This window comes from Strongylocentrotus purpuratus, unplaced genomic scaffold, assembly GCF_000002235.5.
Source record: "Strongylocentrotus purpuratus isolate Spur 01 unplaced genomic scaffold, Spur_5.0 spur5_scaffold_19, whole genome shotgun sequence".
In the NCBI taxonomy this organism is placed as follows: domain Eukaryota; kingdom Metazoa; phylum Echinodermata; class Echinoidea; order Camarodonta; family Strongylocentrotidae; genus Strongylocentrotus; species Strongylocentrotus purpuratus.
This window is the reverse complement of record NW_022145604.1, coordinates 5117336-5131550: the sequence shown is the minus strand read 5'-3', so window position 1 is coordinate 5131550 and position 14215 is coordinate 5117336. Positions and strand designations below refer to the sequence as shown.

The 14215-nt window shown below is 36.7% G+C and overlaps 1 protein-coding gene across 1 annotated transcript; it reads left to right on the top strand.

Moving 5' to 3' along the window:
* Positions 1 to 11365: 11365 nt before the first annotated feature.
* On the top strand, positions 11366 to 13473 carry LOC105438151. The gene is made up of 3 exons (XM_030990785.1): positions 11366 to 11488; positions 12027 to 12242; positions 13288 to 13473. The coding sequence occupies exons 1-3, from the start codon at positions 11366 to 11368 to the stop codon at positions 13471 to 13473; spliced, it is 525 nt and encodes a 174-aa protein (XP_030846645.1).
* Positions 13474 to 14215: the final 742 nt, after the last annotated feature.

Sequence of the window (14215 nt, the reverse complement as noted above, 5' to 3'; positions counted from 1 at the left end):
GTGTTATGTAGTCCTCGAGAGAAGCGCCTATTCATGCTCTTCTTTGACAGCAGCAGTTGACTACTGCTACAAGATGTTTCAAGTACTACAGCTGGATTACCCTGCCCAGGCAGCTGTCATATGGGACTTCTTTGATCGTCTCATTTATTGAATTCGTACCACGGATCTTATTAAACCATGGACCCTAGTACAGATGGACTAATAATGAGAGTCTTTCTTTGATGAGAGAACTCTGAGTTTCACTGTGATTCAAACTGATTTGGGAAATTAAAGTCCACAAATTATGTTACTGAATTAAAATGTCGTTGACTTTATGTTATTTGCATAGTGTGTGATTGAAGAACTTCAAATCAATGCTAAATTTAGAAATCGGGCAAAATTATGGTTTATATTCTCTATTGACAAATAATGGTTACTTAACAGCTGTTAAAAAAAAGAACAATATTAATCAGCGGTTTAGTTAAACCCTTAGTCAAAAAGTTAAAACCGTAGTTGAATCCACCTTTGTTTTAGTCAGTATTAAGTAAAAACATGTAATTAACTTAGTACATGTTTTTACTCAAACTTGATTGAGCAACTAAGTGTTACCCAGATAACATCATACTCAATATTTGAGCAAAAAATTGCTCAAACAATTTGAGTCAAAACATGTACTCGTTAATTGAGTAAAATTTGGCTCAACTCATGAGCAGTTTCTTACTCGACATGAGTTGATTACGTTTCTACCCAGTACTGAGTAAAAAAGGGAACCGCTCAATAAAGGAGTAAATATTGAGTAAAGGTTGACTCATTCAAACTGAGTAGAGATTTAGTCTTTCATTGAGTAATATTTTTACTCAACAGATTAGTAGATTTGTTACTCAACACATACTGAGTGAAGTTTACTCAAAAGTCGGGTGGTTCCCTTTTGACTACTCAAAAGAGTAACATTTTTACTCAAATTGAGCAGTTTTTTTTAGAGTGTACACTACATAAGTTTCTACCCTATTTTCTATCTATTTATGTATATAATCTTTTCCCTTTTCTGTCTTCTCTTTAGCTGTTGAAGGTCTAAATGGAAAACCCTGTACAACCAGGATTCCGTGTCATACGAGGACCTGATTGGACTTATAATTATAAGAACCAAGATGGCGGAAAGGGATGTGCAGGAACGGTTCTGAGACTACATGATGAACGTCAACCACATTTTCCAAAACTCTCTGTACTCATCCAGTGGGACAATGGAGATAAAGGTCTCTACCGGGCTGGCTATGAACAGGCTTTCGATCTCAGGATCATTGATACAGCTAATTCAGGTAGTCTCAAAATATGGTAACTAATATTTGTGTTAACCCAGGGAAGCTTCATCAGTTTTAATATGCCCAACGACATAATCAGTAATAAACAACAACATCCCATGAATATAATGTGGATGCAACTGTTACATTGGTCAATATTCTATTTCAGATTTCGACCGAAGATGGCTTCCGGCGATTCATATGCTTAATAAAAAGAGCAAACAAACTGAATGTGTGGTCTATACATGTTAGAAAAATGAGTAGATGTATTACATTATGTCATAGTTATGCATTGCGACGATGATTATAAGAAAGACCGCTTCTTGTATAGCGTCTGTGTCCGCATCTGATGGGCACTCGTGGCGCTTGCTCTACAATTTCTCACTTTAAACGTACTTGGTCAGTGTTAAGATCAGGTCAAAATAATTTCAAATTGATATTATTTTCCATTTGTCTTTGTTGACACTATGATTGTGTTTTTCATATTACTAGAGTGTCATCCAAAGGTCTGGTGTGACGGATGTGACGTTGATGAGATTAGAGGGATACGATGGAGATGCACCGAGTGCTACGCCTTTGACCTCTGTACCACTTGCTACATGAATGACAGACATGATCTTAGTCATATATTCATGAGAGTACTGACGTCAGACAAAACATCCATGGGGTATGGACATGTATATTACGGTCAATATTTAAAGACATTTTGTGTGATTTGGGTGACCAAGACCAAGAAATCAGCTAGTATACTTGGCATTTTAGTGGGATGTGGCATCTTGGTCTTAATAATATCTCAGGTTTTTGAAATAGTACAACCTATCACTATTCTTGGTGTATATCTCTTTGGTATACATCCAGCTTATCTAACACTGGACTTATCTCTTCGAGTTCCTTTTATATACACCAAGTTTGTCTTCTCTGCGTGCCATATCCTGCTATAGATCCTTCAATTGCTTCTAAAAGCAGAGTATTTTACTAATCATTTAACAGTCGTTTATGCCATTTATAAATTTAAATCATGGCGTGTGTTTTACCACATGTTAAAATAAGTAGAGTTCCAACAGCCAGAATGTACATTTGTTTGATGAATTACATTTTTTTAATGACGATCAGAGAAAACCGCCTGGGTCCAGTTTCTCGAAACAATAAAGTCTTAGTTCATGTAATTCTCATAAAAAACTCGTGTTAGTTCTATAACACATTTCTATTGGATGTCCACGAAGTAAGCCGTATGACGGTTTCGTGAAATGTCCGCCTGATTACAGACCAAGCAGAATGTTTATGAAACATGTTTTAATCTTAGTGTCTTTGAAAGTTAGACCATTGAAGTCAGACTTAACTTGACCTTTCTGCCGTTGCTACAAGTTGACACAAAAAGAGTTTCCAGCCATAGGCAGGCGCGTACGCAGGGTGGAAGGATTTGGTGGTCGAACCCCCCATCTAATTTTCCTATGTGTGTGATTTTTGATTACCCCCCCTTAAAATATATATATATATATATATATTTTTGTACCAAAGGGTGACCCAAAAATACTGACCTTACCCCCCCCCCCCCCACACCCCCGCTTATTCAGCGGCTGGCTGAGGCGTTGCGAAATTTCGGCCCGATTTAAAAATGTTTTTAAAAAAAAAAAAAAAATCCTTGAAGGTATTTATTTTTCAATTGATGCAGTCCCAAGATGCTACCAAGATCATCATCTCCTCGTGTTGCTCTCAGAGGGAGCTTTCCTGGAGCAGAGGTTGTCAGACATCCCCAGTGGCACACAGAACTTGAATCAGGTTTGTCTTGATATCTCTCATTCTGTTTAAAAAATAGACGATGTCAATAGAGATGTTGGCAATGCCCATGAACAAGTAATGTGGTTACATGGTACACAGTTAGCCTCGGTCGACAGATATCAAGAATAATCAAGGAAGTTTTTAGATACAAATGATATCTATCAGAGCTCTTTTCCCCACAGATGAGCTGCTCGGGACAGTAGTCAACGGTGGACAGACCCTTGAGGATAAAGTCAATGTACGAGTAGCGGTTGAATTCTCTTCTGGGCTAGAGAGGGTAGACGTCACCAAGATCATCTGTAAACTTCCAGGGTCAGGAGGTAATTTATATGATGGACACCTACCAAATCTTGGTGAGAATAGCATTGTGTTTTTGTTCTCCCTTTGTTCAATACCGTACTGTTCTGGGAGTTTAATAAAGGAGAATTATTAAAGCCATTTTGTTTTTATCTCGTATGTTTTAAAGTATTTGTATATAGGCCTATACAGGATTGTCCACAAAGTACAGCTGATATCTGCAACTTCAAAGACATCATTGACCAATGTCATTGATTTGTATCAGAAATTCCTTTCCAAGTAAGATGATACCAATGAATTTTTAGGATGAGGCATTTTGATTCTAGGGATATTTTTGTAAGGCAATGTTTTTTTCAAACTGTACTACTTTTCCAACTGGCATCATGCTCGCGGCACGGAGATATTTGCGCATGACAGCTTCCCATACAACCAGCTGAGGTGAGAAACGCATTCCCATCGTCGTCAAAACAGCTAATTGTATGGCAAGCCGTAAAGATGTTGCTGGAATTGCAGATCGCATGCATTGCGCTCTTGTTGGGGGTGACCCTGCTTATCAATAAGTATTGATATCAGGCAATACAAATAATCTGTTCCTAAATCAAGTTAATAGACACGGAACGATATGGTTATTTTGTAGTCATGAATATCCATATCATCATCATCATCATCAACGAGTCAACTAAACATCCATGATTTGAACTGAGATTGCTATCGCCACCATCGATAATTGGGTTGTGGGACATGAAAATTGTCAGAATTAGAAAGAAACGAAATGTGTTTTTCTTCAGACATGTAGAAGAAGAAGAGCTAGGCTACATAGTCATAGAACATAATTATTTACCCTTAGTTGTTTTGTAATCAAAGGGGATCTTGAGCCAGTGAATGAGGGAGACAAAGTCCTGGTAACTGCCACTTCTGCAGAGTTGGAAAGGCTCCACAAGCGACGAGGATTGTGGGAGCCTGAAATGGCCAAAGTGAGTATATATATATATATATATATGTCCACTAATATTTAAAACCGTCATCAATTGTTGGAGAGAATTAGGATCTTTTAGTCCTTCCAGACAACATGTTGAGGCTGCAATTCTTAGCTCTCACTGAAAAATACGTTATACTTTAAATATGTCAACAAGTTATTCGCTAATGTTTTGTCAATCAAATAAACAATGAACTTGATATTAGAGAGGAAAAATAAACCTTTTTTTGTAATCTTTGTAAATTCAGTAAATGTATATCCCACCGCTGCCACCTGTTAGTCAACTACTGTCACACCTGTCTTTAATAGTGCCCATCTTTCTATAAAGGCCACCTGTTTATAGTGGCCATGTATTTTTTCACCCTCAAAAAGAGATGTGTGTTGTAGAACCTGTCTACAGTGTCTTTTGTCTGTTTCCCTCGGGTGGCCTCAAAAGACAGGTTTGACTGTACATGGAATTTAGTTTGCAGAGGAACACTTTTACATGCGAGTGTTTAGTATTTTTCATGGTAAAATGTTGATGGTACATGGGCAAAGACACTCCCTCTCTAACCCAATCAAATCAAATCTACAGAAAATTTGATATAGCGCCTTTTTCCTTGCAGTTACAAAGTGCTTCACAATTTGCTCCACGACGTAGTATAATGACTGTTAAACTATGATGAAAACCTTCAAAACACCGATGGACCCGGTTTCGCCAAACAGCCAAAATTGCAATTTTGGAAAAAGGATAGAATGAAACAGGAATCTCATCATATGGTGCACCAGAAATAAAATTCGTCAGACTTTCTTGTGATGTTTGCATGATATCAACATTAAAGTAATAGCCATGGGGGGGGGGGGGGGGGGTTGCACCCTTATAACATTCCAGTGGACACCTATACTATTCAGACTGTAATCTATGAAAAATTGTGATAACTTGCAATGTGCATCACTTCAAATTAATGCTCAGCATTGGTAGATATCAATTGAGTCAAGAGATATCCTTGCTTCTTTTAATTAACTAACATTCCTCTTCTTTTTTCCTTTTCTTTTTTTTTAAAACTCCGGAACAGCTATTTTTTCGAAAGATCAGACATTAGGTTTGATTAGTTGAAATGTATCCATGACATATACAACTTCCTGCGTTATATCAAAGATGATGTTGTGTTTGGGCTTGTGTGAAGCTTATATTCGAGGTTATAAAATACTCAGTCTCTCTCTCTCTCTCTCTCTCTCTCTTCTCTCTCTCTTTTTTCTCTCTCTCTCTCTCTCTCTCTCTCTACATTTTCCCTCCGGTTGCCAAACTGGGGAGAATATATTTCCCGACTTGATTTTAATTTTTTAAACTAAATTGCAGAAAATGAATTAGCCAATTGTTACGGTAACTTTAATTCTCTATCTATAAACAGACGTTTCGCAAGAAGGGGTTTGTGAATAGAAGAACGAATACTGGTGACTTCACAGTGACTTTCCATGACAGCCAACAAACCTTCACAATGAATTCTGCAGCTCTAAGGAAGGTATTAAACGGGGACAGAAGCAGCATGTCTTGCTTAAATCTAACCGACTATACAAATGATTGTAATATATATTTCTTGATAACTAGGGCCTAATTGTAGCGGTTTCGTTATACGTTGGTTCAGTAACCAGACAGGTTGCGGGGGTCAAATCCCCACATGAGATATATTGGTACCTGGCAGGAATTCATTCCTTAAAATACTAAAGCGCCAGAATGGAAGCCATGCTAAAGCCAGGGAAATAAATGCGGAGCGTCAGGAGTGTCAAGTCTGACAAACATGAGTGCTATAAAACGAGAACCCACTATTATCATCATTATTATTGTTGTTGATGTCATTAGCATTGTTTTATTTTTCTTTCTACCCACCTGTTGCTTTTAGATTCATCCTTTGTGTCTTGGTCAGCTCGTCCGCATATGGGATAATATCGAGATGGTCAAGAGATTACAGTCTGGACATGGTGGATGGACGGCAGCTATGGAAAAGGTGACTTCTACCCAACTATCATGGCTATAATACAGGTGTACACGGCGGGCCAGGGAAGGTGTATGCTGCGAACCCCCCCCCCCCCCCCCCCCGCCCACCTCGAACACTTACAAATTTCCCATATTCTGGCAGCAACAATGATAGTATTTGTTATGTCCATGTCGATATTTATCTATATTTTTAATTTTATGGCTCTGTCGCTTCGCCACATAATTTTTAATTTTTCATAACAATATTTTTATTTTCAAATATTTGGATGTTTGGCAATAAATAGCCTTTAAAGTTATCTGTCTCAACCATGACAAACAATATTGTAGACATGACCACATTATGGATTCAAATAGGTGATACTGTCTTGATTTTTTTCGTTTAATTTATTTACTTCCAAATTACAAACAACACAATTATGTAGCCCTATAATCATGATGATTATATTCCTGTTTTAGGCCATCGGTACAGTTGGAAAGGTGGTAGGAATCGACGGATCGGATATTCACGTCAAAATCACGGACGATCAAAAACTTACTTTCAATTCTGCAAACCTGACTCCAGAACGGATTCGTGCTCCTAAACCAGAAGACTTGAGGCGTGAAGAACCAATGCGAGGTAAATTTTAAATGAAATGAAATATAGAGCTGATCAAATCAAGGCTCTCCATTTATAATAGATGATTACAATTACGATTATGTAAAGGAATGAGGTACATGTATGATATGTTTACTCGGTGCTTTGATTAAGGCACTTTACCCTCATTGTTAACAAAATAAATGTAAGTGCTCACTGAAAAGAAACTAACACTAAAGAATCATGCATGATTCTCCCACCGTCATAAAGGTCGACTCTATCTACAATTCAAAGTAACAAAATAAAGGAAACTAGAACAACAACACGAACACTTTCTCTCTTTTTGTTTTAGCGTACGTGCAGCATGCATGGTTTATGGCAAGGCTGTAGAATTATGTCTTCATCATAACTAGTCTAAATAACAAGCACTCGTTTATTTTTAAAGTGGTACAATGTTGGGTTTAGTACGAACAAATTTACGTCGGGTACTCGCAAAAAAAAACTTGAGTATTTGTGATTTACTGTCCTCTAAAAAAATGCAGTATCTAGCTACCCTACACTTTGTAGATAAGTTTCAATTTTTTTTTCAACCGGGGTGCCGGCACAACATCTCAAAGGGTGTCACGAGAAAATTCATTAAACATTTATTTTGGGATCAATAATGCAATAAACGTCAATTTCGTAGAAATATTTTCGTGTAGAAATAACCTTTTAAAGACGATACAGTGTCTTGTTCCCTTGCTCGCTACACCGTTTACTGACACAGTAAGAAACAGTAAGATTTCAGGCAATCATGTGCCAGAATACCCACAGTATTATTCATCGAGGTACCAGAATATCTCTATTGTCAGCGAGCTGCCTGAATATCGTCATATATCGAAAATGAATCTTTTGTAAATAATAAATAAATTTTGAAGCATTACGCGAAAAAATGTAATCCTCAAAAGGGTGCCGTAACTACAAAAAGTTTGACAAAGGCTGGATCAATTAGCTTGTATCAACGAAGGTACTCAAGACGTGTTCGTAACAAGCCTTTTATGACAACTTTTCATTGCCTCTAAATACAGATCACGAACCGCTCCTCCTGGTGTCTGCACGATTAGGTGATATCGAAGCAGTGGGGTGTCTCTTGGCTATACATCCAGAATGGGTTAGTACTACGCCGAAGGTACGCGAAAAAAATTTAACATGTTTAATTTTTTGCGTTCATCTCGCGTACCCATTTGCGTCCCTCCGCGTACAGTTGCGTAGGATTGCGTACGATCGAGGTAGTCGTTACGCAACTCTACGCAAATCTACGCAACTCTACGCAAGGCCCGGTGTAAGTTGAATCTATAATTTTGTAAAAAAGGGAAGGGGACAAAAAAAATATGTAGCAAAAAGAAAAGGGTTATCAGATTTTTGGATGTTCTATGTTTTCAAATTCTGTAACAAGCTGCAAAAAAAAGTAAGCAAAGGTTAGATCACTTCAAAAGGGGGAACATTCTTGAGCTTAGCTGTGGGTATCAGGTGAGGAGATGTGGAATCATGGGTTGTTTCCACCCAAACGATATCTCTTTCAAGATTCTTAAAGAATTATTATAGATACTGCAAATCCTTTCGGACAACGGAAGTTGAGGAAAAATTGTGATCGAAAAGATAATTTGTGGCATTTTTCTTTGTCTGTTTATGCATCTATAGATTCATTGCGAGCCAGAGCCTGGTGTAACACTGTTAGGGTACGCTGCAGCTCATTGCAATTTAGACATGTTGAAGTTCCTCGTCGAGAAAGGGGCCTTTATTGAGAACCACCGCAGTGCTCCACTTTACATCGCGACCAGCGTGTAAGATATTCTTTAGTTTTAAACAAACAAGAATTTTGTAAAACTATTGATAATTTGTGTTGCCTATACGTGTAGGTAATGCTAAAATCTGTCATAAAAAACCCACATATTCCTTGAATATTATAAATTAATCGGATCTATACATGTTACGGTACTTCAATTCAATTGATATGATTTTTATTCAATTTGTATGTTCAAGTGTACCACAAATGCACTGGCGTCGGGCTGTAGCCCCCCTTTCTCCCCACACCAATTGCTCTAGCAAATTATATTGCAGAGTAGTCTTTCTCCAGAATGCCTGTGAAAACTTACTTGATATCTTATCTTGTATCCATTCCATCCCTTAAACATGACGGCTGACTAAAACGAATGAGCTTTCCTTCCTGAAATTAACAGCAAGTATTTGCATTTCACTCTTTTTCTTAGTATTGAAAAATAAATACCCTATATCAAGTTAAATAAATGTGAATGGAAAATTACAAAAACCTAACAAAAAATATTTGTACATGAAACAAATTATAAAATTTGTTCTCCGTCGCCAGTTTGCTGATTTCAATAGTTAGTTTAGGGTGAATATATTAGAACTTCACACTGTACTGCAGCATAAATTAACTAGATTTATCAAGTCATGCTTGTGCTTTCTGACCAAGTATACAAGTTGCACTCCGCCAAACTGTTTCGTGTTAAACAAGTGTTATAAAACAAATGATCACCCGTCCGTTCTTCTTCACACACCCATTACAAACGGAAGCAACAAATACGAAGCCGTGGAATACCTTTTAGATCAAGGGGCTGATGTGCACGCTGTCAACTTTCAGGGCTTTACATGTCTATCTTTGGCGTGTGAAGGAGGGTTCTATAAATGTGCACATCGTCTGATGATGCACGGTGCAGACTTGAACCTTAAGGTAAGGAAATGGTGATATATATATCATGATTGAATTAATATCAGTTACTTGAACTTTACTGATTGTTGGGGGCCCCCAACTTATGTTTTTTGTCTGTGTGTTTTGAGAATGTTTAAGTTGCAGGAGGAGTGGAATGTGAATGCATGTCATCATGGTGATAATATAACAAAATGCATACTATGGGGCTTTTATCAAAATTATTTTGGTCATATTGAAAAGGAGCATGACCATGCTTGTCTTTGTCATGTTTGGGAAGTCAAATAGAAGTTTTCAAGATCTGTTTATTTTAAATAATTCTTTGAGAGGATGTGACAGAAAAGAACAAAATAAAATTTGGAAAATATTGTGACGCCTGTGGGAGATAATAATGTTTTTACTTCATTGTGTAATACTCCATTATTAGAGAAATTTATGTAACGACGGCTAGCAATTATGACCATCTTGCTAAAAGTACAACCTTACTGCAATATATATCTTAGTAAACAAGGCAGAGGCATGATCAAATAATTTGTTCATTCGCCTTTAACTGTTGTATGCTACAGAGTGAAATAAATGATAATTTTCCTTGTACACTGTTACCCACAAGTTGGAATAATTTCTTACCTCTCTTCATGAAATGATTGTGTGACAATATGATTTAAATAGTCTTCACGGATATAGTTTCTCAAAAAAATTTGTCTATCAATAGTTTTGGTCAGTAGAGTTCTGAAAAGATATACACTGTATATATCAATAAATATTGTATCAACAATATTATGTTCATGAAAATGTATGGTGGAAAAAAAGAAGATGCAGAAACCAATAAATCAAATCAAATCAAATATAAAATGTCATCACACTCATTTCATGAAAAGGGATCAATTTAACCTTAACATTGATCTGAACAGTGTTATTAAAGAGACATTACAATTTCAAATTGTTCTTTTAATGTGCCTTTGAAATGACTTTGCAATAGGGCGAGCTGGATGCTACACCTGTAATTCAAGCAATGGAAACTGGAAGAAGAACCATAGTGGATCTCATTCTGGACAGACAGGAAGCAGATCTGAAAGCGGTTGGTAGTAATCTAGCATCTTCCATGCACTGTGCTGCTGCAGTGGATAATACATAGTGAGTGAAGTTCATTTACACAGTTTTCAAGTCAATCCAATGAAACATAAATAATTAAATGAGCTCTCCAAGAATTTACCCTGGGGTAAAAACCTATTCATATGATATAAACTTGGTTCGGAGAATATTTGTTTAAAGCTAGCTCTATTAAATATTAAGGACATGTTTCAGAAAACATGTATATGTATTTGCTCTACAAATTTGTCCTACGCAAACAATAACTGTTTAAGAGGGATCAACCATTCGTGTTCAGAGATCTAGGTTTATTACAGGAACAGTATACCAATACGACTATGTAGGGGTGTGTGTACGTGTGTGCGTGTGTGTGGGTGTGTGTGTGTGTGTGCGTGTGTTAGAAATCAAGCGAGACTTTTCAGCTCTATTATTAGCAATAATATAAATGTAAGTGTCAATAAAACGGTCTCTTGTTCAGCAAAAGGGAAAACATATACAAATTAAAAAAAATATTCTTCAATGGGTCTTACGGGAAAAAATATACATGATTTACAGTAAAAGACTTGTTTTTGCCCTATATCCTGTATTAATGCAGAGAGAGGAACTACCCTTTCCTCGTTCTTTTTCCAGGATTGATATATCAATTCATTTTCCCTTTTTCGATTACTATCCATGCCTTGGTCACAGTGCTATGACTAAACTCCTGGACACGATACCTAGACTGGTGGAAGCAAGGGATGAACATGGCTGTACTCCTATCTTTTTAGCTGTTTGCAAAGGCTTTCGTGATGCTACACAACTATTGTTAAACAAGGTAAAAAGTCAGATGGTTAAAGCATACCCCTAGACATTATACGACTCGACCGTGATAAGACCTTAACTACATCAGCTATAGAAATTGAAACCAACAGTATCTTCCTCATCGAAGTTCTGAATAATCATATGAATACTTTAAATGGAAAGTTTGGTAAAGGCCAAATTGGCTTAAAATCATAAAGAGTCTAACGATTACTCCGACGTCATTCTGTGATTCAGAACCGATTAGGATTTATCTCCTATAATTAAGCTTTTACTGCTACCCCCTCCTCCCACAAAATAATGTATGTATCTATTGTATTGTGTACATGACTGGTCAATACGTCGATAATTACAATTTCACTTGTTTGGATTACCATGTTGACTGCGTTTTCCAATTGTTCTAAAATCAGATCGTAGTCTGATCATGACGTATGCGGTTGGCCTCAATTAGATCAAAATCAAACATTATTAAAACTCCTGCAATGACAAATTTGCAAAATTGAGCCATTTATCAAAAAAATTGAACTTGATTTTTGTTGAATTTATACCTACAGGGGCACTGTAACGTGAATGCAGTAGAAAGCGTAGTTGGACTCCGTCCTCTTGCTGTAGCTATCTCCCATGAGCATTTCCATTTAGTCGATGTCTTAGTGAAGAATGGTGCAGACGTCAACCTTCAAGACCATGCTGGAAAGACGTCCTTGCAGATTGGCCTCTTTGCCCATGCTACTCGAGGACATACCATGAAAGAAGAGCCATACATGGCCGAGGTATGACATAAAGTGATAATATATTACCGAGGTGTAAAACAAACTGAGAGTATATAACCGACGTAAGAAGCAAAGTAGGTGGATATTACCGATGTATAAAACAAACCGAGAATATATAACTGAGGTATGACACAAACTGAGAATATGTTACCAAGGTTTGTTTTTTTAGATGAATAAATAAATAAAATGCAATTAATTATCGATAAATCGATAATTTTGCCCCGATCCCCAACATAAACAAAATCGTCTGTGTGGCCATGCCTTGAACCATAACCATAAGTAACGTACTTTTTTGTTGTTATTGTTCTTAATAATAATAATAATAAAAACGTTACTTATAAAGCGCTTACCATCGAAGTCCATAAGCACTATATATATTGCAATTATATTCTTGTCCCATCTTTTAAAATGACAATTAAAATTTATCTCTGGCTGTCAACAGCTTTTCTTTAGCTTTTCAGTCACGGGAAATATTCGTTTATTCATTTTTCATTAACGACCATTTAATTTTTCTTGAATGCAGTTTATTTATTTTTAAAACAAAAATTGTATCTCTGAAAGTTGGTAGGTAACTTGCTTGATTTATAAAATGTAATCATTTGAAATGGTGAACCTTACTTAGTTGTTTGATATTTTGTATATGAGTTATAGGCATATCCTCTTCATTACTATGATCCCCCATGCAGTGTGTGCGGGAAAGCACTGAATCCAATGACCGGGGTAATAGTATATTTGTAAAGCGCTTAGAGACATTTGTATTAAGCGCTATATAAAAGCTAAATATTATTATTATTATTTTTACTCTAGGCAAAAAGTAATTTATATTCCATACAGCCTACTGTTTTTTCTTGCCATATTTATCTTTGTTGTTCTACTGGGGTTTTGTATTCAAATGTTGATATGCTTTAGTAACATATTTTGAGTAACATTTTTAAGATATGTAAGTCACGTCTAATTCGTTGATCTTCTAAATAAACTATCAATACAATTTAAATGACAGCATGATAGCTCCTCGTGGTTCTCCCCGCCCCCTTTTCGTTTACAGATGAAGAGGAAATGGAGACGCATTGGGATCAAGACGAACTCAGATGCTCTCCTTGCCTTCCTGGTCTCTCACGGTGGTGACCTGAATGCATACGACTGTGAAGGTGTGACAATAAAGACTATGTTTCAGCAGAGACGAGATCCAGTACTAAAACCTCTACTAGAAATTCAACGTCAGAGAGGGTAACAATTTGATTATAACCCAAACTCAAATAACTATTTAAGACAAATTAGATAATGGTTGAAGATTAAAATCGCTGTTGATTATTGCATTCATTTATCCACCATAAAAGACGGTTTAGAAGATTGCATCATTGAATATTGTGACGTCATGTTAAGAGTGCACTTCCAGTAGGCTAAATAGTCCCTACACTTTTCCAAATTTCAGCTCAAAGTTACTTTTGGTATTCATTTAGTAAAATCAAATCAGCATCTCCGAAAACTTTCATAATAAAAACATTTTAACAAGGCTGTACCGAAATTACAATTTTGTGGTAATGTTTACTGGTATTTAAAGCTTATCTGCCGTAGTTTACAGGAGGGATTAGACCGCCCTGCAAAGTCACTGGACAGGTGGTTATCTCATCAACTCAGCTCTCAGTTAACATAAGAAAAAGAGGATCATGGGGGACCAATGGTCACCGATTAGGCACTGTTTTTATATAGAGGGCGAAACTGAGGTCAACTCCGTGTCTTCTCCCTTGCAGAAAAGCACTGCTAAACCAGGTTCAAAGAAAAAGAGGTCAAGAAAGTCCTCGAAGAAGTAGGTAACGGGTTCAGGAAGTCAGCAGAAATCTTCAGGTAAGGAATCCAATGATTTAAGAAAAGAAAGAGCACAGAATAAAAACACAATGCCACAGATAAGGGTATTATTCGATATTTATACTCTTGTTGTAAAGTAGAACGATGACGAGGGCTATGATCAGAAA

Coding starts and splice junctions, on each gene's coding strand:
- LOC105438151 (XM_030990785.1), top strand. CDS start 11,366: ATGACTAAACTCCTGGACACGATACCTAGACTGGTGGAAGCAAGGGAT. Junction 11,489..12,026: donor CACAACTATTGTTAAACAAG/GTAAAAAGTCAG, acceptor TTATACCTACAG/GGGCACTGTAACGTGAATGC. Junction 12,243..13,287: donor AAGAGCCATACATGGCCGAG/GTATGACATAAA, acceptor TTTCGTTTACAG/ATGAAGAGGAAATGGAGACG.